Source organism: Phocoena sinus, chromosome 16, assembly GCF_008692025.1.
Source record: "Phocoena sinus isolate mPhoSin1 chromosome 16, mPhoSin1.pri, whole genome shotgun sequence".
Lineage (NCBI taxonomy): Eukaryota > Metazoa > Chordata > Mammalia > Artiodactyla > Phocoenidae > Phocoena > Phocoena sinus.
The window spans coordinates 10,705,621-10,732,856 of NC_045778.1; the positions used below are offsets into that span (position 1 = coordinate 10,705,621).

Here is a 27,236-nt window from a genome sequence, read left to right on the forward strand (position 1 = left end):
TTTTTCATATACTTAGTGACTAGTTGTACTTTCTTTTTTAGTATTTACTTAAAAATTTTGGGGGGCTGCATTGGGTCTTAGTTGTGGTAGGTGGGATCTTTCATTGCGGTATGTGGACTTCTCTCTAGTTGTGGCGCATGGGTTCCAGAGTGCATGGGTTCTGTAGTTGCGGCACGCGGGCTCTCTAGTTGTGATGCACGGGCTCAGTAGTTACGGCACCTGGGCTTAGTTGCCCTGCGGCATGTGAGATCATAGTTCCCCGACCAGGGATTGAACCCGTGTCCCCTGCACTGGAAGGCAGATTCATAACCACCGGACCCTCCAGGGAAGTCCCTGTACTTTCTCTTTTATAATTACATTTCAATATTTCTAAGACATGCATTTTTTCTCGTATTTTAACAGCTCTGAAATTGGATCTTGTAATGCATCTTAAAGTAAATGGTATGTCATAGTTTAATTGTCCATATATTTTCTTTTGCAATAGTAAATAGAATATTGAGACATCTGGCAGTCCACTGCATTGTAGATTGAATGAAAAGCTGCAGCAGGATATTCTTTTTCTATTTTTATTGCATGTTAGATGTTCATCTTTCAACTGATTTGTAAGAGCAGTTTATCAAAAGTGTGAAATCTGTGTCTCATAGTTATTAAATATATTTTCTCAGTTTGTGTTTTAACTTTCTGTTATATCCTTTCTGGTTTCTGCCTTTTGTTTCATGCTATATCAAATTATGTTCTTTAAAATCTTTTATTTATCTTCTAGGTAATTGATGGTTTACTTTTTAAATTTACATGCTGAATTCATGTACCATTAACCTTATTTTCTCAAATCATTAACTGAACATTCCAAACTATCTCCATTGTTTGAAATAACAATGAAAAAATAAATTTATGTATTCATTTATTTTTGGGTGCGTTGGGTCTTCGTTACTGCACGCAGGCTTTTCTCTAGTTGCGGCTAGCGGGGGCTACTCTTCATTGTGGTGCACGGGCTTCTCATTGCGGTGACTTCTCTTGTTGCAGAGCACAGGTTCTAGGCACGCAGGCTTCAGTAGTTGTGGCTCGCAGGCTCTAGAACACAGGCTCAGTAGTTGTGGTGCACAGGCTTAGTTGCTCTGCGGCATGTGGGATCTTCCCGGACCAGGGCTCGAAACTGTGTCCCCTGCATTGGCAGGCGAATTCTCAACCACTGCTCCACCAGGGAAGCCCTGAAATAACTATTTTAACATATACTCAATTCTTATGTATTTGGATCTGTTTCCGTTCTTCTTTGAAGCCAGCACCAAACTTTTAAATTATGTTTATAATAATATGCATTTCCAATAAAATTTCCTCCCTATTCTCTGAGGTTATATATTTCCTGATGAAGTTTAAAATTATTTGTCAATGAAAACAAAAGCAAACTCTCAGAAAAAAATTGTCATTTTGAATTAAATTGTTAAGTTTTATAGTTTCCTGTAAGAGTAAACACAAATATTTAAAAATTGAATTTTCCCTGGTTCAAAAAGGGGAAAAGATTTTCCTCCCCTCTTTTCTTAGAGCATTTCCTTGAGAAAACTGAAATCCTTTTTTCTGTCCCTTTGAGATGCATGCGAATGTTTTTAAAAAGTAAATAAACCTCTTGTTAGTTTTACAACCCAGGATTATCTTTGTTAAAGGCCTTGGAGCTATGTCTTTGAAATGTAAATAAACATCAAGGAAGATAGCACCCCATCTCCCTGTGTCTGTGGTAAACTCCTAGGCTTTTGGCTACAAGTTGTAGCTACTTGCTTGTCATAGAGATGCAAGAAGCTTTACTTTTCATTTGGATAAAGGCAATTAACTAATAGAAATGGCCACCCCAATTACCATGTGAATTTAGGATGAACAGTGTGTAGTAAATGGTGTTGTCAAGTTCTCTTAGTACAAAGAAAGGGTTGTATCTGCCTGGCTACATAAAAGTGTGATATTTCTGTCTGCAAACTCATTAGCAGATTGCCTGGAATGCGCACTGCAGTCTAGTTTAATGCTTAGTTCATTAATAAAATAATTAATAATAATTAATAATTTTTCTTTCTCCATTTCTGGAGAGGATTTTCTGGGTTGGCAAGAGACTATTTTTAATCATTTCCCCAACACCTCCCACCCAGGATATTGGTGTGTGTGTGTGTGTGTGTGTGTGTATACAGCTATGCACACATGTGCACACATTATTCAGATATGTATATATATTTTCTCTATATGAATTCCACGTTTTTTAAGTTAATTTTATTATAAAAATTTAGTATTTTTGTCATTACCTTGAGAGGAAACATTTCTATTGTTGGCCCAGAGTAAACTGATGTCATAAAGTTAGATCAGAAAATCAGCATACATTCAGTATATATTCCTTAGTGAAGTAATAGTCAAAATATACCATTAGCGTAAAATTTGAGTAAAAATCTCAGAAGAGTGTGCACCTAACATTAAGCGAGGTTTTTTCCTTTTGTAAAGTGGGATGTGTGCGACTCGTCTTCTGTTTTAGCTTATTCATGTTTTCATCACGTTTCATGTGTCATTTCCATAATTCTGAAAGCTAATACTCCTAAAATAAAGTCAGCTGTTACAGGGTGTTATTCTTTGAATGTACTACTGTACTTAGTTCCGAGTACTACCTTTCGATTACTATCGATATTCATCGCACTACCTCAAGGTAGCTTCCTGCTTTCAAGCGGGTGGCCAGTTCTAATCCGTTACCGCTGCGAGTGAGGAAAGGACCGGGCCAGCAGAAAACACTCGGACCGCGGGAAGAAGCCGACCCTCGTGACGTCATCCGAAGTGGAGGCGCCGGGAGCCTCCCGGGACGCGCAGTGCCTGCGTGGGGCGCGGGAGTGTTTCGCGCATGAGCAATTCCACCGCCCCTCAGCAGCCGCCATTCTCCGTCTCGCTCCCCGGCGGGGAGAGGGCTCAGGCGCCTCCAGTCTGCTCGGCGCCGCGGAGGGCGGGGCCTGGAACCTGCGCGGGCCGGGAGCTGAGGCCGAGCCCCTGCAGGTGTGTCGGAGGCTTCGGTGCGGGTGCTAGGCCGGGGGCAGGGGGAAGCCGGTCTCCACGGCCGCGCCGAGTCGGAGACCCTGGCAGCCACCGCCCCCCACCCCGACTCTGAGCGCCGGACTGGCCTCCGAGGAGGGCTGGGGAAGAGGCCAGGCAGGGGGCCTGGCGGGGAGGCTGGCTGTCCGCAGTGCGGTTCCTCCCCAGAAGCCTTGTTTCTCGACCTGCGTGAAAGGGGCGGCTGGAGGAGGCCTGGGGCGCCGGGCTTATAGCGGGACGTACGCGCGCGAGAACAACCGTTTGTGACGTGGATGCCAAACCCGTCACGTCGGCGCTGGCGTGTGGGCGGCGCAGGCTGTTGGAGATGTGGGTTGTAAAGCCTGAGGGGCTCGGGCTTAAGGCCACCGCCCGCCGGTAAATGGGCAGGTTAATCTGGGTACGACTCGGATACTCATCTGTAAAATTATAATAGCCTTTAGGGTCGTTTTTTGTATTGAATAGGGTAGTGTATATAAAGTACGTTAAGGATTCAATAAAGGTGAGCTGCTTTTCTCATTAAAAGGTATGCTGTTCTTTTCATTATTGGCTCATTTAATCATCTTAATCATCATGACCATCCTTTGAATCCGTATTTACCACCTCCATTTTAATAAATACAAGTACCGAAGGTTCAGAGAGATAACTGGCTTAGCCATCATTAGCAGGGATTTGTTTTACTCTGTATCTCATGCTGTTTTCCACCCTAAAATCCACAGGCTTGGGTTGTATTTAATCCAGTGATTGTCCCTGAGCACCACCAGAGTAGAGTGTAGTGGACCTAATTGTACAATGTAGTATTCTATTTTCAAAAATTCTTGAGGCTTCCTTAAAACTCCTGTGTAAAAGGTTAATTAAGGCCTTTCCTGCATTCTCTAACCTGTCTCGATACCCAGATGACTGTTACACATGTGAATTTAAACCATAGTTGAAACCCTGAATTTTAAGTTTTACTGGAGAAGCTGAGAATCCTATCCAGGCCAGAGGGGAAATGGGACAGACTTTTTTAAAGGTGAAAACTGCGATTTCATCCATGCTCCATATTATGAAGGTGATATCATAATGCCTCTGATTGGATGGTGTATCTAGGCTCTAGTAAGTAGGCATCATGTAAGCACCAGGGAAGTGGTTTCTTCTGCATATGAGAAGGACCTCGGCATCTGGCACCTTTTGCTCCCCATGTGAAGTGCCTATTTTGGGGTTATGGTGCCAAATTGTTATTTTAGAAGTTATATTTGTGTTAGTGTCAACAGTTTAGATGGCCATGTCAGAATTCATCAAGGCCTAATTAACATTTTACTCTAGGCCCCAGCCCAGGGTTGGAGGGGACAGTGAATTCTGGGGTTCTGTTGGATTTGTGGTACTGAATGAAGACTTATAGAATCAGAATAGTGCATGATTGTTTAAAATTACCTAATTCCTTCTCATGTTAAAGATAATAGCATAAGTGGGAAGCAGCCACATAGCACAGGGAGATCAGCTCGGTGCTTTGTGACCACCTAGAGGGGTGGGATAAGGAGGGTGGGAGGGAGATACAAGAGGGAAGAGATATGGACATATATGTGTATGTATAGCTGATTCACTTTGTTGTACAACAGAAACTAACACACCATTGTAAAGCAATTATACTCCAATAAAGATGTTTAAAAAAAGATAATAACATAGAAACTAAGATAGTCACTAGGTTTGTTAATAGCAGAGCTTAGCATAGAACTGAAGCCTCCCTGTCACTGTACCATATTTTAGTCAAAATAGGGTTTTTGGAGAAGTGATTCTGGAGAAACTGAAATTTAGAGAGATGAAACATCTTATTTTCAAGAGCTCTGAAGACTTTCTAACCTTGTGGGGTTTATAGTATCAATAGGAAAAATTGTTATGACATGTAACTTAAAAGAAAGATTTTCCATATCAATAGATGTTTCTCTTCAACATCATTTGTGATGTCAGCATAGGGTTCCATACTTTGGATATATATTATATACCTTGCTTAACTAATCTGCTATTATTGGACATTTAAGTTTTATATTCTTTTGTGTTATTTAGTAATGGACATATAATTTTCAAAACAGCCAATAGGAAAGAAATGTTTAGATTCAAAAATGTCCCAGATTCATCAAGATTATATGAGAGTCACCAGTGGACAGGTGGGTACTCCTTTCTCATGGTCCTTCCTATTCCTTCTAATGGCTCAAAGAGACATTTTCCCAGAGGTTTATCTTTTACTAAAATGTTGTATGTAAATTTCTCACAGGTGATTCCTGACTGCAAGATAAGGTCTCTTATGACTTCTGTCTTCCAACTTTCCCTGTTCTGACTTCATAGTTTCTATACTTTCCAATAGCAGCAGAAAATGAACAAGTTCCGGGTGAGTCATTTATTTACCTCTTAACTTTATTTCACTCTGTGTGTGTTTTCAGTGAATTTTATGAACGAGAGCCCATATATTAAATTAGAAAAGTGGAAATCATTAAAAATCACCTTCAGGGAAAATACTGTTTGAATACAACAGCAGTTCCAAGGTGTGGTCTGGGAGCCCCAAGACCCTTTCCGAGGGTTTGTGAAGTCAAAACATAATACCAGGATGCAAATTGCCTTTTACACTGAGGACATTAGCACTGATGGTGTAAAAGCAATAGATTGCTGCCTATCTGGCATACATCAGGATGATGACACCAATGACCTTGTCTTCCTCTGCAGTAGTAAAAAAACTGCTACCTTTACTTAAGGATATCTTTGATGAAACAGTAAAAGTTCCTAATGTTATTAAATCTTGACCCTTGAGTACACATCTTTTTAATACTCAGTGGGATGAAATGGCAAGTTCACCTAAAGTACTTTTGCGGCATACTGAAGTATGATGGTTGGTTGTCTTGAGGAAAAGCACTTGTGTGATTGATTTGTGAGCTCACCTAGCCACTTTTTTTCATGGAATATCATTTTTATGTGAAAGAGCAACTGGCAGACAAACTACGGTATTCACATGGTATTCAAACATTTTCTCAACAATGAGTGATGTGAGCCTGTCATTTCAAGGAAAATAACTTAGTATTTGTTGCTAATATTAAAAGTTGAGCTTTCAAGTGAAAATTAGAATGTTGGAAAACTTGTGAAGTTGACAAATGCTGATACTTAAAGACTTTTCTGATGAGATTGGTAAGGATATTAACAAATGTGATTCTTTAATATTAAATAATAAAATGTGTCAACATTTGAGTAATATTTCTGATGTATCTGCTCAGAGGCAAACTCAAGCAGTTTAAGAGGACAGAGTGTTAGAAGTGAGGAACAGGGAATAAGTTGGTTAGGGAATGCCACTCTAAAAGGTAATATTTGAGGAATATCTTGAATTAAATGAGAGACAGCCAGGTAGAAATCTGGAGGAAGAGCATACTACATAGGAGGAATAGTAAATGCATACACCCTGAGGCACGTTCCAGAAACAGTATTTAGGATACTGAAACTAGAGAGAAGTGAACTTGGGGGAGAACAGTAAGAGGTAAAGAGGTAGAAGAGAGTAGAATGTATATGACTTTATAGGCTGTAGAAGACATGAATTTTGATTTTATTGGTTCATTAAATATTTAAAAAATCATACTTTATGCAAGTAATGTACATAATGTATATGTATAATTTAGGGAATACTGATTAAGTAACACCACTGTATCCCATATCTGGCTTAAGCAATGAAAATTACTAGTACTTTTGAAGCCCCTGTATGCCCTTCCTTAATCTCATCCCACCATTACCCAGAGAAAAGGAATCCTGAATTCTGTGGTAACCATTTCTTTGCTTTTTAAACTTAATTTTTAAAAACAAAATAGCATATTTAGCAATTAATTAAATGCCCAGCCCTTTGGTAAGCCCTTGACGTAGTTTATCTTACATAATTCTCACAGCCAACTTCTGAAGTGTTGTTATTATGACTATAACATAAATTTTCAGTGTGGACATTATCTATTATTAATTAGAGATCATAGCCTTTAGGCCTGATGGTGGAAAGAAAGAGACTCTAGAAAAATTTAACCTATTCTATGGTTCTGCTTTGGTCAGTCTTGAACTCATTTATACCTTATATATGAAAATTTCCTTATCCAGCATTTGTTCAGGTGTGGCACATGATGTTTTTCTTACCTTATGCTCTGTAATTAACTGCTGAGTGGTCAGTCTGGAACAAAAGAAATAACTAGTGAGCCTTTTTTTTTTTTTTTTTTTTTTTAGCCTTTTTGTTTTTTGAAGTAGTTTTAAGTACAGTCATCACTACCTACTCTTGGAAAAATTTATTTTGTGCAGATAATTGGATTTTTTAAGGCATTTTGGCCAGATTAGAAAGTCTTTTTTATTCCTTCTTGCATCTCTCAAGTTCTGCTGCCATCAATTTCTGCTGTTTGAAAACATCCTTTATAGTTATTGTTTTTATTCTGCTTGCTTGTTGTTTTAGTGAGGGTCTGCTGGTGGAAAATTCTCAGTTTTCTTTATATGAAATATCCACGAAGAGCTTTTTCACTGTGTATAGAAATACTGGTTGAGGGCTTCCCTGGTGGCGCAGTGGTTGAGAGTCCGCCTGCCGATGCAGGGGACACGGGTTCGTGCCCCGGTCTGGGAAGATCCCACATGCCGCGGAGCGGCTGGGCCCGTGAGCCATGGCCGCTGAGCCTGCGCGTCCGGAGCCTGTCCTCCACAACGGGAGAGGCCACAACAGTGAGAGGCCCGCGTAACGCATTAAAAAAAAAAAAAAAAAAAAAAAATACTGGTTGACAGTTCTTACCTTTTAAAACACTGAAAAGCATTCATTGTCTTCTACTGGTACTATTGAAAATTCACCTGTTAACTTGTCACACCTTTGAAATAAATTTGTGTTTTGGGCTAGCTGCTTTTTAAGATCTCTTTTATCCTAGTATGTTTATATCTATATTTCTTTTTATCCTAATTAGATTTACTGTACTTCCCTTGGGTTGAATATTTGAGTATTTTGTGTATTACACTGTATCTCCTTTATTGACTTTGAAGCTTTTTTTGTGTGTGTTATTTTGCTTATTGCTGAATCTGGAGATTACAACATGCACCATTAAAATAATGGTGTCTTCAAATACTGTATTCATGAACAGTGTAATAAACTTTTATCAGTATAATTCTCTTTACAGCCTCCTCACCCTGTGGTCCTTGTCTTATATCTCACTTATACATATATTTTTAACCCCCAATACTTATTATTTTTGCTTTAAACAGTATTCATCTTTTAAAGAAACATGTGTGTGTTTGTGTGTGTGTGTGTGTGTGTGTAAATAAAACTCTTTTGTGTTTATGTACATATCTGCTTTGGGAGCTCTTTATTCCTTCCTACAGGTCTGGGGTTCTCTCTGATATCTTTTCCCTTCAGGCTAAGCAACTCATTTTATTATTTCATGTATTATTTCAGCACTGATGGTGACAAATTTACTTGGCTGGTCTTTCTGAAAATGTCTTTATTTCACCTTGGTTTTTGAAGGATATTTTGCCGGATATAGAACTTTATCGAGAGTTTTCTTTGTATCTGCATTTTTAGGATGTCTTTGTCTTCTGGCTTCTGTTGTTTCTGATGAGAAGCTAGTCTTCATCTTACTGTTACCCACCTGAATATAATGTGTTCTTTTCCTCTGTGCTTAAGATTTTCATTTTATCTTTAGTTTTCAATAGTTAGACCATGATGCACACAGGCATGATTTGTTTTGCATTTATCCCTTTTGAAGGATGACAAAGATTTGTGGGTTGTTGCCTTTTTTTTTTAACATCTTCATTGGAGTATAATTGCTTTACAATGATGTGTTAATTTCTGTTGTATAACAAAGTGAATCAGCTATACATAAACATATATCTCCATATCTCTTCCCTCTTGCTTGTCCCTCCCTCCCACCCTCCCTATTCCACCCCTCTAGGTGGTCACAAAGCACCAAGCTGATCACCCTGTGCTATGCGGCTGCTTCCCACTAGCTATCTATTTTATGTTTGGTAGTGTATATATGTCCATGCCACTCTCTCACTTTGTCCCAGCTTACGCTTCCCCCTCCCCGTATCCTCAAGTCCATTCTCTAGTTGGTCTGCATCTTTATTCCTGTCTTGCTCCTAGGTTCTTCTGACCATTTTTTTCTTTTCTTTTTTTTAAGATTCCATATATATGTGTTAGCATACGGTATTTGTTTTTCTTTCTGACTTACTTCAGTCTGTATGAGACTCTCAAGGTCCATCCACCTCACTACAAATAACTTAGTTTCGTTCCTTTTTATGGCTGAGTAATGTTCCATTGTATATATGTGCCACATCTTTATCCATTCATCTGTTGATGGACACTTAGGTTGCTTCCATGTCCTGGCTGTTGGAAATAGAGCTGCAGTGAACATTTTGGTACATGACTCCTTTTGAATTACGGTTTTCTCAGGGTATATGCCCAGTAGGTTGTTGCCTTTTATCATTTTTTAAAATTCTTGGAACTCACTCTTCAGATAGTTTCTTTGCATCATTCTCTTTTTCTTTCTAAAATCCCAATTACACAGTGTTGAAATATGTACATATTGTCCTAAATGTTCAGATGCTCTGTTCAGTTTGGGTTGTTTTTTGTGTGTGTGTCCTTTAGTTTGGATATTTCTGTTGAGCTGACTGTTTTCAAGTTCATGGCATCCTTCTTTTGCTCTGTCAGTTCTCTTCACTCATAAGCCTGTAGAATCCACTTCTGATATTGTATCATTCAGTTCTAAAAATTCCTGTTTTTTCTTTTGTCTTTCTTTCTCTGCTAAGATTTCGCATCATTTCATTTATATTCTCAATTTTTTTTTCACTAGGTCATTTGGTTTTATTTATTTAGTTTTAGTGTAATTACTTTAAAATCCTTATCTGCTAATCCCAACATCTAGGTTAATCTGTAGGTCTGTTTCAATAGGCTCCTTTCTTCAGTATGAATCAAAATTTTCTACCTCTTTACATGTCTCCTATTTCTTTATTATTGCTAGACATTATGTATAAAAGTACAGTAGGGATTGAAGTAAATAATACCTCCAGAAAAAGTCACGTCCCTTCCTCTGTCTGCTCGCTAAGTCAGATATGTAGCTTAGACGGCCCTGGGCTTTAGTGAGGTACTGTTCACCACCAAGCTTCACATGATTGAGGGCAGTATCAAGGCTTTCCCTTCAGGGGGCTTGGGTTGTGAACACCACCAAAGCTCCACTGATGTGCTTTTAGCTTAGCCACCAGCTTTTCTTTTGGGTGACTGAGGAGTTGCTGCCCTGTAGAGCTTTAAGTACCAGAGACATCTCTTCCTGCCCTGGTGCTCTGCTCCCAGCCTTTGGAGGGTTGTGGCCATGCACTCAGTAAAGGCCTGTGGGGGGAAAATGGTGAGTGTTTGTATTTCAGAGCATCCATATAAATTATGGAGCTTTCCTTTGGTTCCAGAAACTGCTTCCCCAACTTAAAATAAACTGACCACTTTGAGACATTTGATAGGAAGTAAAAAAGTTCTACAGAGGGGGCTTCCCTGGTGGCGCAGTGGTTGAGAGTCCGCCTGCTGATGCAGGGGACAAGGGTTCGTGCCCCGGTCTGGGAGGATCCCATATGCCGCGGAGTGGCTAGGCCCATGAGCCATGGCTGCTGAGCCTGTGCATGCCAAGCCTGTGCTCTGCAACAGGAGAGGCCACAGCAGTGAGAGACCCGCGTACCAGCACGACCACAACAAAAAAAAAAGTTCTACAAATACTAAGCTTATGTTTGGGGACCTCTTGAATATGAAACTCCCACTCAGTCACCAGGTAGTATCAAAAGGCAAGTTGGTGTTGACTTGCTTTGTGACCAGGGGTCTTAGGGATGCTAATACATCACACAAGACCATAAGCAAACATTAAAAGTTTGTTAAAAGTTGAACCAGTTTCCTCTCTTCCCTACTTGCCCCCAAGAATGAAATAAGTTGTGGTTTTCTGTTGTCTTTTGAAATATTTGTCTCTTCTGAATTTTATCTTTTGTTCACCTTTGGATTCTCAGATCTCTGATTTTAGAAAACACTAGGTTAGAGGCTTGTTCTCGTTAAGGTTAAGATCAACTTCTCCTTTGCTTCTCAGAATTTGTTTCTATTCAGAATTTCTTTCTTTATGCTTATTTTAGAGATGCTGGCTCTGAGCTGCTTTCTGCTCTACATTTTTGCCCTGGCTATGAAATTGGAAAATGCCCTGAAAATGCTAACCAGAGGTATAAGACTCATCATAATTAATTTCACTTTTTTCTTGGATCTTTACCTCTCAAATTCTAGTGCTTAAGTTAATATTTGATGCTTTTGTATAGCTATTTTTAGTGTTTTGTAGTTTTTTTTATTTTTCTTTTTTAAAATTAAAGTATAGTTGACTTATTTTTAATTGTAGTAAAATACACATAACAAAATTTACCATCATAACCAATTTTAAATGTATAGCTGTGTGGCATTAAGTACATTCACATTGTTGTGCAACTGTCACCACCATCCGTCTCCAGAACTCTTTTCATCATCCCACACTGAAACTCCGCACAAATTAAACACTAACTCCCCACTCCCCCCATATGTTGGGAACCACCATTCTACTTTCTGTCTCTATGAATTTGACTACTCTAGGTGCCTTATATAAGTAGAATCACATAGTATTTGTCCTAGCTTATTTCACTCAGAACAGTGTCTTCAAGGTTCATCCATGCTGTAGCATGTCACAGAATGTCCTTCGTTTTAGAGGCTGAATAATATTCCATTTTGCTTATGTAATGTACATAATTTTGTTTACATTTGTTGATGGACACCTGGGTTGCTTATACCTTGTAGCTATTGTGAATAATGTTACTGTGAACATTGGTGTACAAATATGTTTGTGTCCCTGCTTTGAATTCTTTTGGATACATAACTAGGAGTGGAATTGCTGCATCATATGGTAATTCTATGTTTAATTTTTTTTGAGGAACTGCCATACTATATTCCATAGTGGCTGGACCACTTAACATTCCCACCAGCAATGCACAAGGGCTCCAGTTTCTCCACATCCTTGCCAATAGTTGATATTTTCTGATTTTCTTTGTTTTTTGGGTCTTCTTTTTTTTGAGAGTAGTAATGGGTGTGTCATGGGTGTGAAGTGGTTTTAGTTTTGTTTTTATTTTTATTTCTAACTTACAGCAAAATTCACTTGTTTTGGATGTACATTTCAATGACTTTTGACGTATGCATAAAGACATGTAATCATCACCACAGTCAAGATACAGAACAGTTTAATCACCTCAGCATTTCCTTGGTTCCCTCTATGTAGTCTCCCCATCACTAATTCCTAGCAATCACCAATTTATTCTTCATCTGTATAGTTTTGCCTTTTCGTGAATGTCATGTAAATTGAATCACATAGTATGTAGTTTTTTGAGACTACCTACTTTCATTTAGCATGACGCATTTGAGATTCGATCATGCTGTTGCATGTATCAGTAGTTCTTTTTTTACTGCTAAATAATATTCAGTTGTATGTGTATACCCCACACACCAGCTGAAAAATATTTGGGTTGTTTCTGGGTTTTTTTGGCAATTATGAAAAGAGCTGTTATAAACATTTGCATTCAGATGTCTGTGTGTGCACAGATTTTAATTTCTCTTGGGTAAATACCTAGGCATGTGCTTACCATGTCATATGGTCCTGTTATAATTAACTTTATAAGAAACTGCCAAACTGTTTTCCTGAGTAGCTTGTATTCTTACCACAATGTATCAGAGTTCCACTTGCTTCCCATTCCTTTGTTTTTGTCTAATTTATTTCTTTATTTTTGGCTGCATTGGGTCTTTGTTGCTGCATGCGGGCTTTCCCTAGTTGAGGCGAGCAGGGGCTACTCTTCCTTGCGGTGCGTAGGCTTCTCATTGCCGTGGCTTCTCTTGTTGCGGAGCACGGGCTCTAGGCGCACGGGCTTCAGTAGTTGTGGCACGCGTGCTCAGTAGTTGTGGTGCACGGGCTTAGTTGCTCTGCAGCATGTGGGATCTTCCCGGACCAGGGCTCAAACCCGTGTCCCCTGCATTGGCAGGCAGATTCTTAACCACTGAGCCACCAGGGAAGTCCCTTGCTTCCCATTCTTGTCAGTACTTGGTATTTCAGGGTTTTTTTTCATTAAGTCATTTTGATAGGTAGGTATTGCTATCCCATTATGGTTTTAATTTTCATTTTTCTAATGACTAATGATACTGAAAATCTTTTGATGTGCTTGTTTGTTATCCATATATTTTCTTTTGTGAGTGTCTTCAAATCTTCTGTTCATTTTTAAATTGGGTTGTTTTCTTAATGAATGTTGAGAGTTCTTTATATGTTCTGGATACAAGTACAATGCTTTGTTAGATTTGTGATTTTCAAGTATTTTCCTCACTATCTGTGGCTACTCTTTTCATTCACCTAACAGTGTCTTTCACAAACATGTGATGAACTCCAAATTTTTCTTTTTAGTTTCTTTTGGTATCATTTCTAAAAAGTCTTTGCTTATCTCGAGGTCACAAAGACTTTTCTTCTAAAAAATTTTGGAGTTTAACATTTCATATTTAGGTCTATAATTGGTTTTGAGTTGATTTTTGTATAAAGTATAAGTTATTGGCTAAGCTTCATTTTTATATATAGATGCCCATTATTTCCAGTGCCATTTATTGAAAAGCAAATGTATATATGTTATCTTAATACATATCAACTTAGCATGTATACGATAGATACAGAAATAATTAAAGATATGTGTATACACATGAGTTAATATGCAAACATACATTTACTAACTGTCTGCTGAAAGGGCCTATAAGCAGTGACACCTCAGTAGCCATGAGCAAACCCAGCACACAGATCTTGGTTTCTAACTATCTTTCTACAATAAAAGGAACCAGCATTCCGTGGAGAAATTGATTGATTTTGGGGCTGAGGCAAGGGTAGTACAAAATAAGTCCAGAGCATTTTGTACTGTCAGAAATTAAGGAAGTGCTCAAAAACAGGGTGATGGGGACATGTCAAATGAACATGGGCACCAACCCAAAAGAGCTTCTCATGGCAAAGCTAGAACAATTTGAGCAACAAAGTAAATAACATGGTATTGGATTCTAACCCAAAGCATTAAATATTTGAGAACATACTTATATAAGTAAATGATTGAATAAATGGGAAAAGAGAGCCCTTTGAAGGATTCCAAGTAATATATCTAGATTCTGCCCCCTCTTAGAGGTGGGGCTTATTCCCTCCTTTCTCGATTATGAGCTAGACTTAGTGATTTGCTTTCAAAGAATAGACTATGAAAAAGAAACATAGTTACTTTACAGTGGAGAAAAGTGGCAAACACTACCTTAAAAAGTGATCCAGGTTAACATCACCCATGATATCATGTACCCCCTGATATATTGTGATAAGAAGCATTCTTTGTTATTCTCCCACAAAACCTAAAATCTCAGTCTGATCAAGAGGGAAAAAAAACACCAGACAAATCCAAATTAAAGGGCATTCTAAAAAGTATCTGTTTAGTATTCATCAAAATTGTCAAGGTCATATAAAACAGGTAAGACTGTCACAAACCAGAAGAGACATGACAACTAAATGCAATATAGTATCCTGAATTAGATCTGGAATAGATAAAGGGACATTAAAGAAAAGACTGGTGAAAGTCTGGAGTTGGCTTAATAATCCATTTGTTCCAGCACTTGTTTTTTGAAAAGACTATCCTTAATCCACTGAATTTCTTTTGAACCTTTATCAAAATTATATGTGTGGTTCTATTACTGGACACTGTTTTTGTTCCAATGATCTGTGTGTTTATCCTTTTGCTAGTAACACAATTAATATAGCTTTGCAATAAGTCTTGAAATCAGGTAGTGGATTTGCTGATATTTTGTTGAGGATTTTTGTACTTATAACCATGAAAGATATTGGTTGGTAGTCACTATGGTGGTAAATGTTTAATCAGATTTTGGGGACTGGGAGAGAAATCTGGTTTGTACTGTTTACCAATTTCTATGGTATAAATACCCCTGCCAGGGCTAATTTCAAGCTACAAAATGCTGTTAATCAATTGCCCAAAATTTGACAATCAGCACTCTTGATCTGGTACAAACAGGTGCAAGCCACCACTGTAGTTTTCTTTCCTGATAATCCTTTTGTTAGGTTTGGGTATCAGGGTAACGTCGGCTTCATAAAATGAATTGAGAACGGTTCTCTCCTCTTTGTTTTATGAAAGAGATTGCATATAATTGGTATTGTTTCTGCCTTAAATGTTTGGTGGAATTCACCACTGAAATGTTTGGTGGAATTCACCACTGAGACCTGAAGATTTCTTTGTTAGAAGGTTTTGTTGGTTTAAATGAAGTGAAATTCACATAATATTGACCATTTTAAAGCGTACAGTTAGGTGACATTTAGCACATCCACAATGTTGTGGGACCACTACAACATATAGTTCCAAAACATTTTTGCCATCCCCAAAGAAAACCCCATTCCCATTAAGCAATCATTACCTAGTCCCTCTCCCTTTAGCCTCTGGCAATTACCAATCTACTTTCCGTCTCTGTGCATTTACTTATTCTGGATATTTCATATAAGTGGAATCATATAATATGTACCTTTTCTATTTGGCTTCTTTCACTTAGCATAATGTTTTCCAAGTTCATTCACCCTATACCATGTATCAATACTTAATTTTCATGGCAAAATAATATTCCATTGTATGTTTATACCACAATTGTTTATCTGTTCATCCACTGATGGGCATTTAGGTGGTTTTCACTTTTTGGCTGTTGTGAATAGTGCCACTGTGAACTTTTGTGTACAAGTATGATGGGTTGTTTGGTATTTGTATGTTTAACTTTCTGAGCAACTGCCAAACTTTTCCACAGCAGCTGTACCGTTTTACATTCCCACAAGCAATATATAAGGGTTACAGTTTCTCCACAACTCCCCATCACCTGTTATTTTCTGTTTTTTTTTTTAAAAAAAAACACCCATCATAGTAAATATGAAGTGGTATAATTGTGGTTTTGATTTGAATTTCCCCTAAGGACTAATGATGCTGAGCATCTTTTCATGTGCTCATTTGTATAACTTAAAGAAATGTATGTTCAATTTCTTTGCCCATTTTCTGGCTGGGTTATCTTTTCTGTTATTGAATTGTAAGTATATTTTATATATTCTGGATAATAACACCTTTATCAGATACGTGATTTGCAAATATTATATTACATTCTGTGAGTTGTCTTTTTCCTATTTTGGTAATATCCTATGATGCATACAAGTTATATATATATATATATATATATATAAAATTTCATTGGCTGCCACGCCACATGGCATGTGGGATCTTAGGTCCCTGACCAGGGATCAAACCTGCGCCCCTTGCATTGGAAGCGTGGATTCTTTACAGCTGGACCGCCAGGGAAGTCCCCATAAAAATTTTAAATTTTGATAAAGTCAGCTTATTTTTCTTTTACTGCTTGTACTTTTGGTGTCATATCTAGAATCCATTGCCAAATTCAAGGTAAGGAAATTTATTCCTATGTTTTCTTCTGAGTTTTATCTCTTAATATTTAGGTCAGTGATCTATTTTGAGTTAATTTTTTTTATATGGGGTGAAGTAGAGGTCAGGTTTCGTTCTTATGCATGTGGACATTTGGTTGTCACAGTGCCATTTGTTGAAGAAACTATTCTTTCTCCATTGAATGGTCTTGTCTTCCTTGTTGAAAATCAGGTGGCCATAGATGTATGGTTTTATTTCTAGACTTTCATTTCTATCCCATTGCACAATATGTCTATCTTTATGCCAATCACACTGTTTTGATGCTTTATAGTAAGATTTGAAATAAGTGTGAGTCCTCCAACTTTGTTTCTTTCCCAATTTTATTTTGGCTATTAGGGACTTCTTGCAATTCCATATGAATTTGCGGATTGGCTTTTCCATTTCTGTGCAGAAGTCATTGGGATTTTATTAGGGATTTCACTGAACTTGTAGATTCCTTGGAGTAGTACTGTCACTTGAACCATATTAAATCTTATAGTCTATGAACATAGAATGTCATATCTTTTATTTAGGTCTTCTTTAATACTTCCAGCAATGTTTTGCAGTTTTCAGTGTATAAGTCTTACACCTCCTTGAGTAAATTTATCCCTAGGTATTTTATTCTTTTTGGTGCTACATTAAATGGAATTGTCTTAATTTCTTTTTTGGATTTTCATTACTGGTATATAGAAACACAACCAATTTTTGTGGGTTGATCTTATAATTCTGCAACATGCCGACTTTGTTTATGAACTCTATTAGTTTTCATTTTTGTGGATTCTTTGGGATATTCTATATGTAGATTAATGTCATCTGCAAATAGAGATAGTTTTTTTTTTTTTTCCTTTCCAGTTTGGGTGCCTTTATATCCTTTTCTTGTAAAACTGCTCTGGCTAGAACTTCCAGTACAGTGTGGATTAGAAGTGGCAGAAGCAGGCATCCTTGACTTGTTCCTGGTCATAAGGAGAAAGTTTTCAGTCTTTCACTACTGAGTATGCTATTACCTGGGGTAGAGGTGGATTTAAAATGTTGTTTATCATTTTGAGGAATTTCCTTCTATTTCTAGTTTACTGAGTGTTTTTATCATGAAAGAGTGTTGAAGTTTGTCAAACACTTTTTGTGAGTCAATTAAAATGATCTTCTACTTTTTCCCCTTTGCTCTATTACTGTAATTGATTGACTTTTGTATGTTGAACCACTCTTGCATTCCTGGGATAAATCACACAAGGTCATGGTATAGATTATAATTTATTTTTTTATTTTGTTGGATTTGATTTACTAGTAATATGTTAAAGGTTTTCGTCTTTATATTCATAAAAGATATTTTAACTCTTTATAGGGTAGAATACTTATCTCCACTTCATTTAATTCTTTTTCTGAGGTTTTGTCTTGTTCTTTTGTTTGGAACATATTCCTCTGTCTCCTCATTTTGCCTAATCCTCTGTTTTTATTTCCATGCATTTGGTAGGTTGGTTACATTTCTCAATCTTAGAGAAGTAATCGTATGTAGGAGATGTCCTCTGAGGCCCAGCAGTATATTCCCCTGTGATCACCAGAGCTATAAGCTCTACGGGTTCCCTATATGTGGGCTACATGAATCCTTCCTTGTTGCGGGGCCGACTATTGTGGGCACACTGGTAGGCAGGGCTGACCCTCAGCCCTGTTGGAAGCCAGGCCCTGCCTCATCCAGTGGCTCCCGGCCCACTGTTGGGAGGGGCTGAGTCCCTGCCTGGCTAGCTGCACGGCCTGTGGGGTGCCTGGAATGGGACCCAACGTGGCTGGCTGCATGGCCTGAAGTGTCCTGGGATTGGTGATGACCCATTGGTGGGCATGGAAGCCTCCAGCACTAATAGGCTAGAGGGAGGACTCCAGAATGGTCCCTATTAGCACCAGTGTCCTCATGGTAGAACAAGCTCCCAAAATGGCTGCTGCCAGTGTCTGTGTCTCCAGGGGGAGTTCCAGTTGCCTCCTCCCTCTCCAGGAGGCTCTCCAAGGTCAGCAAGTGGGTTTGAGGAAGGCTCCTTTCAAATTACTCCCTCTGCACTGTGACTTGGAACGTGTCAGATTTTTGCATGCACCCTTTAAGAGTGGAGTCTGTTTTCTACAGTCCTCTGGCTCTCAAGCCGTACTGGCCTTCAAAGCCAGACGTTCTGGGGGTTCGTCTTCCTGGTGCAGGACCCCCCAGGCAGGGGAGCCCAATGTGGGGCTCGGACCCCTTACGCCTTGGGGACAACCTCTACAATTTTGGTTATCCTCCCATCTGTGGGTCACCTACATGGGCGTGTGGGTCTTGACTATACTGTGTCTCTTCCCCTCCTACCCATGTCACTGTGGTTCCTTCTTTGTATCTTTAGTTGTGGGGAATATTTTCTGCTACTCTTCAGATAATTTTCAGAGATTGTTGCTCTGTGAATAGTTGTAATTTCAGTGTGCCTGTGGGAGGAGCTCAGCTCAGAGTCTTCCTTCTCCACCATCTTGGCCATCCTTTGTGACCATCTTTCATCTTGTACATACTTCTGTCATAGCACCTGCTATGCATATTGCATTTAAGAATTTAATCTTTGCCTCCCTGTCAGCATGTAAGCTCCTTGATGACAAGAACAGTTGCTTTCGGGACTTCCCTGGTGGTGCAGTGGTTGGGAGTCCGCCTGCCGATGCAGGGGACACGGGTTTGTGCCCCGGTCCGGGAAGATCCCACATGCCGTGGAGCAGCTGGGCCCGTGAGCCATGGCTGCTGAGCCTGCGTGTCCAGAGCCTGTGCTCCACAACGGGAGAGGCCACAACGGTGAGAGGCCCACGTACCACAAAAAAAAAAAAAAAAAAAAAAATAGCTTTCATTCATCTCTGTATCTCTGGCAGAGTTCCAGGCATGGAGTGATATCTGAGTAAATATATACTGAACAAATATTTTATATATGTATAAAGCAGGGTGGCAATATATCTAACTGCAGAATAAATACTATAGTTAGCACATTAACAGTTCACATGTCTTTTTGATGGTACTGTATTTTGATCGCTTCAGTTTTAACTGAAATACGTTGTTTCAGGGACCAGTAACATTCAAGGATGTTACTGTGGAATTCACCCAGGAGGAGTGGCAGTTGCTGGATGCTGCTCAGAGGACCCTGTATAGGGAGGTGATGCAGGAGAACTATCGTCACCTCATCTCAGTGGGTGAGGAAATCTTCCCTATCTGTAACTCCCAGTAGTTTGCATTTCCTTTCTCAGTTACTGGAATTTGTTAAGTCCCCTATAGCGTTGAATACTAGCTTTGTTTTAGGGGTCAAAGTTGATGAATCCATTTTGGGTACCAGAAAAATATGTGTGTCCCCATGCACTCCACTGATACAATCTAAATTTGCCAAGCCTATGTGGGACCTTCCTTGTTCTGCTCCTAAACTGCACTTCCTTATCCTTCAGAGTTGCTGTATTCCAAGCAATTTGTATTGTTTTCTTTATCTTTCTATTAATAGGTTATTGTGTGAATAAGCCAAATGCAGTCTTCAAGTTGAAGCAAGGAAAAGAGCCATGGATATTAGAAGTAGAATTTCCACATCAGAAGTACCCTGGTAAGTTAGAAATTATAACCTGTGAGGAGGTTGGTGCCTTTGACTTTTGAAATTTTTTTTTTCAGGAATCTCTTTTTTAAATGCCCTGTACTTTTGGAAATGATTGAGGATACTTGATCTGCATATGTAAGCAACATAAATCACAATTCCAGTTTTCGTTCTCCATCTAAATTCCCTCTTTTGCTTGACATTTTTTAAATAGATTTACTTCTCTTCCCTATATACTAACTTTGACTTAAACTTTCATTTTGTCTTTTTTCTAGAATTCCCAGTTACTACTTGCCATTAAAGTATGCAACTATAATCTTAAAATCTGTCTTATAAATTTTGTCAAATGGCATTTTCCTCCTTTCATTAACAACAAAATGCCTTAGTTTTTTCAGCACCCATTTTAATTTCCTATTCTCTCTTTAAACTCTGAAATCAGTTTACAAATCATTATGCCTTTCATCGGTTATATTATTTCGGAGTAGATACAAAATACACCTAATTTTCTGTCAAGAGCTAGTCTGGCACTTTATTGCCTACTGCATCTTATTATTTATTTATGTATTTACTTTTGGCTGCATTGGGTCTTGGTTGCCGCACGCGGGCTTTCTCTAGTTGCGGCGAGCGGGGGCTACTCTTGGTTGCAGTGCACAGGCTTCTTATTGTGGTGGCTTCTCTTGTTGCGGAGCATGGGCTTCTAGGCGCGCAGGCTTCAGTAGTTGTGGTTCACGGGCTCTAGAGCGCAGGCTTGGTAGTTGTGGTGCACAGGCTTAGTTGCTCCGTGGCATGTGGGATCTTCCCAGACCAGGGCTCGAACCTGTGTTCCCTGCATTGGCAGGCGGATTCTTAACCACTGGGCCACCAGGGAAGCCCTGATTCTTATTTTTCCTTGTGGCCCCAAAACACATGCTAATTTTCATTTCATCTGCTCTCTTAAATGTCTTTCATATGTAAGATCTTATGTCATGAGTATCCAAGTTAACCTTGTACATGTCCTTATCAAATAACTTTTTTTATGTTTTCCCCACAAATGCCATGAAATTCTAACCCCAAGCCTCTGCTCATAATCTTTCACTTTCTTTCAAGCATTTAAAGATGAATAAATATGAAGGTCCATAAAGATTCTAGAACAATGTTGAATAATTACTCTTTAAAGATCAGGCAGCAAATTGAAGCAGACATGTGGGAGCTAAGATGTGAAAGCAGAATAAAACTAGTGTTGAGTCATAGGTAACTCTCTTTTGGAGATGCAGTATTTGGTGGTCAGCATTGAAAATCTCTGGTGCTACAACTGGGAATTCGTTCTGTTATAAGGATGGCTTGCACTCTGCTTTTCTTTAATCTCTCCTTTTGGATGTATGTGTTTCTGGGTCTTCTGAACCAGCAAAAATTAAGCCAACTAGACAGAGCGGAATTTTCCTCTGAACGTTAGGAAATGGATGTTTTGAGAAAGTCACTTTAGTGTTGGCATCAAGATTGTTGTATTATGGGTAAAGAGAAATAAAGTGGAAGTTTATAGTCTACTGATTACTAGGAATCCTAACACAGTAAACTAGGTTTGAGTGGGTAAAGACCCTATACTTTAGCTCTTTCATCCAGTTTAATCTTTCCTCTGATATTTGCAGTGAACACAGTTGTCTACTAATTTTTATTTTCACCCTACTTACTATTCATTGTCCTTAATGGACTCACAGCATTCTCTGTGTCTCACATTACTGTTCAGCAGCACTTTGAATGTCCTTTGTTCTCTGCTCCCTATTCTTTGTTTTTTTTTTATTTTTTGGCTTAACCTTCTCCAGGTTTTTAAGATCATATTTGTAGTGTCAAAGATACTTGGGTTTATAACCAGGTCCCTTCCCCTCTGCTATAGCAGTTTTTAGTGTTATTTATGTTTCTTCTAAACCACTGAGATAGAGGAAGTTTGCACTTGAGAGTTCCTTCATTTGAGGATATTGGCCTGAAGCCTAAGAATCCACCCTATGACCATAATAATGTGTTAAGATTTATACGGTATTAAATTTTGGATTCCTTTGTAGAAGACCTATGGAATACTCATGACCAAGGAGCAAGATACCAGGAAAGCCAAGCTAAAAATTCAAGGCAAGTTCAAGAATTCAATTTTGAGATTAGAAGCTTCGTAAGAAAGGGTCTTGATGGGGGTACTAGAAGTGAGAGAGCACTAGTTAATAATAAATGTGAAAAAACTAACACTGGAGAAAATTCCAAAGAACATAATCCAAATGGGAAAGCCTTGTTTCATAATAGAGACCTTGTTTATAATTCAAGATCAGGAGATTACAACTTTGCAACAGTCTTTTGATTCTTCTTACTTACATGATAAGGGAGGCTTTATTACACAAAGTGGAGTTCAGGCAGTTGAGAGACCTATAATGCAAGTGAAATTCCTTCTACCAAATGTTAAGCCATAATGTATTTCAACATAGAATATTCACAATGGAGAAGCCCTATGAATCTAATGAATATTGGAAAAATCTCTAGAAATTGGTTCTCAGAGTTACTTGGAAAATATACACAGCAGACCAAAAAAAAAAAAGCCTTATACATTAATGAATCTGGAAATTTCTCTCTAGGAATGGAGAACTCACAAAACATCAGAAAACTCATACCAATGAGAAATCCTATAAATGCAATGAATGTGGAAAGTCCTTCTGCCAGAAGTCTGTCCTCATAATACATGAGCATACTCATTCAAAGGACAAACCCAGTGAATGTGGGAAATTTGTCTCTCGGAATGGAGACCTCACAAGACAACAGAAAACTCCTACCAGAGAGAAGACCTATGAATGTAAAGAATGTAAGAAAACTTTCTACCACCTGTCATCTCTCAGTAGACATTTGAGAACTCATGCAGGAGAGAAACCCTATGAATGTAATCAGTGTGAGAAATCCTTCTACCAGAAGCCACACCTCATGGAACATCAGAAAACACACACAGGAGAGAAACCCTATGAATGTACTCAATGTGGGAAGTTCTTCTACGTTAAGGCATACCTCATGGTACATCAGAAAACACACACAGGGGAGAAACCATATGAATGTAAGGAATGTAGGAAATCCTTTTCCCAGAAATCACACCTCACAGTACATCAGAGAACACATACAGGGGAGAAACCCTATAAATGTAAGGAATGTGGGAAATTCTTCTCTAGAAATTCACACCTCAAAACTCATCAGAGAACTCACACGGGAGAGAAACCCTATGAATGTAGGGAATGTGGGAAATGCTTCTACCAGAAGTCAGCCCTAACAGTACATCAGCGAACTCACACAGGGGAGAAACCCTTTGTATGTAATAGATGTGGAAAAAACTTTTACTATAAATCAGACCTCACTAAACATCAGAGAAAACACACAGGGGAGAAGCCCTATGAATGTAATGAATGTGGTAAATCTTTCTCTGTGAATTCAGTCCTCAGATTACATCAAAGGACTCACACAGGAGAGAAACCCTATGAATGTAAAGAATGTGGGAAATCCTTCTCTCAGAAATCACATTTTGTCATACATCAGAGAAAACACACAGGAGAGAAACCCTATGAATGTCAGGAGTGTAAGGAAACTTTTTTCCAGAAATCAAAACTCACTGCACATCAGAAGACACACACAAAGGGAAAAGCTTATAAAGAGTATAAATTGGGAAGTTCTTCTGTCTGAATTTATCCTTCAGAATAATCAGGTAATTTACATGAGACAAAAACCTTATGAAATATCAATATGGGAAAATTTCAGCCACAGTCTTTCATCATGGAGAGAAAGTCTGTAAATATTTTAGGGAGAAATTTTTACCATATTTCAGACTTTCACTAAGTATCAGACAACTTAGATGGTAGAAACACTACAAATTGTAAAACATGAGGGAAACCTCTCTTTCAGAAGTCATACTTTTTATTGTACAGCATAGAAACCATACGAGAGAAATCCTGTAAGTAAATGAATGTAAGGAAATTTCTGTCAGGGTAGCCATCATTTAGACATCCAAAAGCTCACATGAGTGAGAGATTCCTATCAGTATCCTGACCATTCAGAAATCTTTTTATATCAGTTGGACTTAGAATACTGTAAAAGGGGATAATCACAAAGACTGAAACACATATGGAAGGCTTTATCAAGAAGTGATGTTTTGGTGAATGTCAGATCAGTGATAAAGTATAGAACCTTTATAAGTATTTAAATATGTGAAAGCTTTTTAACAAAAATTCCAAGAGAATCTGTACCTAGGGTAACACTTTTACTAGAAGTCATGTTGCAGAAATCTGATTACAAGGTGGTTGTTTTTCTTTTAAAGAAACCTGCAAATATCTAGATATATGGAGCTTCTTAAAAAGCACAAATAAATTGAATAACCAGGTGACATCATTAAACACATGTGAAGAGTCCTGTAGTATGTAGGACTTATGTGTGAATGTCAGTGTGCTACGGAACACAGATTGTGGATGTTTGATGTGCATGTGGACCCATCCATAACTGTACATAGGGAAATATGTAGCCTTATTTAGTTCAGTAACTTTTTTTTTTTGCGGTACACGGGCCTCTCACTGCTGTGGCCTCTCCCGTTGTGGAGCACAAGGCTCCGGACGTGCAGGCTCAGCGGCCATGGCTCACGTGCCTAGTCGCTCCCCAGCATGTGGGATCTTCCCGGACCGGGGCACGAACCCGTGTCCCCTGCATCAGCAGGCGGACTCTCAACCACTGCACCACCAGGGAAGCCCTTAGTTACGTAACTTTTATGTATATGAAGATATTAAGTCTCAGCAGTGACTCTTGTTAATAGAATGTGTATTTAAGTGTAATACTCTTTTAAAATTATAATGTATCTTTTCCTCCTATTTCTGAATGGATTTGGATTTTACTGAACTAATCTTTCAGAAAGAAGCTAAAAATGTTTTTGTAAATTTTTCAACTCATGGTCAGCCAAATTTTACATTAGGGATACATTTATTTATAGGAAAAACCTAAGTTCATTTTAAGAAACAGCTGAAAACACCCTACACAATAAAAAAATGCTATGTAAAGAAACGTCTGTCTTAGTGTTGTTTTAGCAGATTGCAGAGCTGTCTGAATTTGTATTTTGTATGAGAGTCCTAAACATTCTTCACTACCTTTTTCTTCCTGGTAGAAGCAACATGATATAGAGGTTAAGAGTGTGGACTCTGGACTCCTACTGCCCAGGCTCAGTTTCCAGCATGAAGCATGCACTTAACCTCTCTGTGCCTCAGTTTCCTTTTCCATAAAAAAGAAGTGATAATGTGTTAGGATTGTTGTGAGGTGTAAAAAGTTAATATTTTTAAAGCACTTAGAATAGTGTCTGAGACACAGGAAGAGCTATATGTTAGATACTATCATCATTATAATTTGTATTTCTTGAATTATGTTGCAAAATAAATAAAAGGTTGACTACCAGCATTCATCCCTCACTTCATTGCTGTAGTGCCTTGGTTTGGTTTGGTTGTACATTTTTCCACAAGTGATTCAGATCTGGCCCACTGCCTGCAAGCTAAGAATGGTTTTACATTTCTGAATGGTAGAAAAATTAAAGAATATCTTGTGACATGTGAAAATTATATGATATTCAAACTTAAGTGTCTATAAATACGAATTTTATTACAACACTAATACAAAAACAAAGCAAAAAACATTTGTACCTGTTTTGCCTGTGGCTGCCTTCACATTACAGTAGCAGAGGTGAGTGTTATGCCTCACATGCCTAAGATGAGCCTAAGATAGTTACTATCTGGTGCTTTACAAATTTAAGTTTTCTTAGAGCTGAAAACATCACAGCCAATGTAAAGGTATACTTTTATATATGGTATATGTTTCAGAAATGATGCATATAGCAATCTGTGGGTAGGTGGGGGGTTTTCCAATATATTATGTGCATTATATTTATATGTTACAAGACTAAGCATTAGAATTTTTTTTCAAATGTGTTTTACCTGCTGGACTGTTGTAACATCAAAGCAAATTTCCTGATGGAATGTAGCAGTAAATTATGAAATAAACATTGTCTAAGTTAAATTAATTGATCCCTACTCACAGTATTCCTGTATTTTCTTCCATGTCAGTGGCCAGTTTTCCCTGTATCATTTTTAAAAATATATTTATTTATTTTGGCTGAACCAAAATAAGCCAGGTCTTAGTTGTGGCATGCGGACTTCTTAGTTGTGGCACACAGACTTCTTAGTCGCAACATGCGGACTCTTAGTTGTGGCATGTGGGATCTAGTTCCCCGACCAGGGATCGAACCCAGGCCCCCTGCATTGGGAGTGCAGAGTCTTACCTACTGGACCACCAGGGAAGTCCCCCTGTATCATTTTTTAATTTTCTCACTATCTCATAATAAACTACATCTTTATGTCCTACTTAACTAATGCAACCCAATAACAAAAGCAAAATAGAATACCCAACTCCACCAGCTACATTACTAGTAAAATTATTTTATTGCCCACGCTTCATAGAATTGTTAAATGCTGCTCCAATCTAAATTCTGCCATCTTGGACCAATGCAGCCTGTGGTAGGGGCCTTGGAGGGCAGGGGACCCAGCCTGGGAGCCCAGCAGGCTTCCTGGGCCTGAGTGGGCAGAGCAAATGCCTTTTGCTGCTCCTCTCCTCCTCCGGTCCTGGAGGGCCCCTCCTGCCTGCCTCTCCTGTTCTCCCCCGGCCTCCTTCCTATGCCCCCAGGATCAACACGGACCGGAGGGGGCCTCTGGGGGCACAGGACCTGGCCTGAGAGCAGGGCAGACTTCCCTGGCCGGCTGGGCAGGGGAAATGCTCAGTGTGCTCCCCACTGATCTGAGCCCCAGAGGGTCCCTCCAGGTGTGGGAACCCCTCCCCCTTCTCAGCCACCCCTCAGGGGTGCCAGTCCTGTCAGGCCTCCACTTCTCCACATCCCCCAGTCCCCGCACATCCTACTGGTTCACTTGGGGTTCCTCATATCTCCTTGGGTGTTGAGGTCCCTCACCAGCATCTGGCAGGCACTGGTGTTGTGGGGAGATACTAACTCTGAGTCTTCCCATACCGCCATCTTGACTCTGCCTTGGGGGCATAAGAAGGAAGCCAGGACGAGAACAGGAGACACAGGTGGGTGGGGCCTTCCAGGACTGGAGT

The 27,236-nt window shown here is 39.0% G+C and overlaps 2 protein-coding genes across 2 annotated transcripts in view; one reads left to right on the plus strand and one right to left on the minus strand.

Annotated features, from left to right (window-relative positions):
- The window catches only part of LOC116741793 (zinc finger protein 33B-like), an 89,649-nt gene that overhangs the window by 5,088 nt on the left and 57,325 nt on the right, over positions 1–27,236 (minus strand). The gene's annotated exons all lie outside the window — the stretch shown is intronic.
- ZNF25 (zinc finger protein 25) lies at positions 66–26,161 on the plus strand. Its single transcript, XM_032608863.1, has 6 exons — positions 66–3,009; positions 5,294–5,407; positions 19,602–19,728; positions 20,028–20,123; positions 22,148–22,211; positions 22,703–26,161. The coding sequence occupies exons 2-6, from the start codon at positions 5,393–5,395 to the stop codon at positions 23,784–23,786; spliced, it is 1,386 nt and encodes a 461-aa protein (XP_032464754.1). The 5' UTR covers positions 66–3,009; positions 5,294–5,392; the 3' UTR covers positions 23,787–26,161.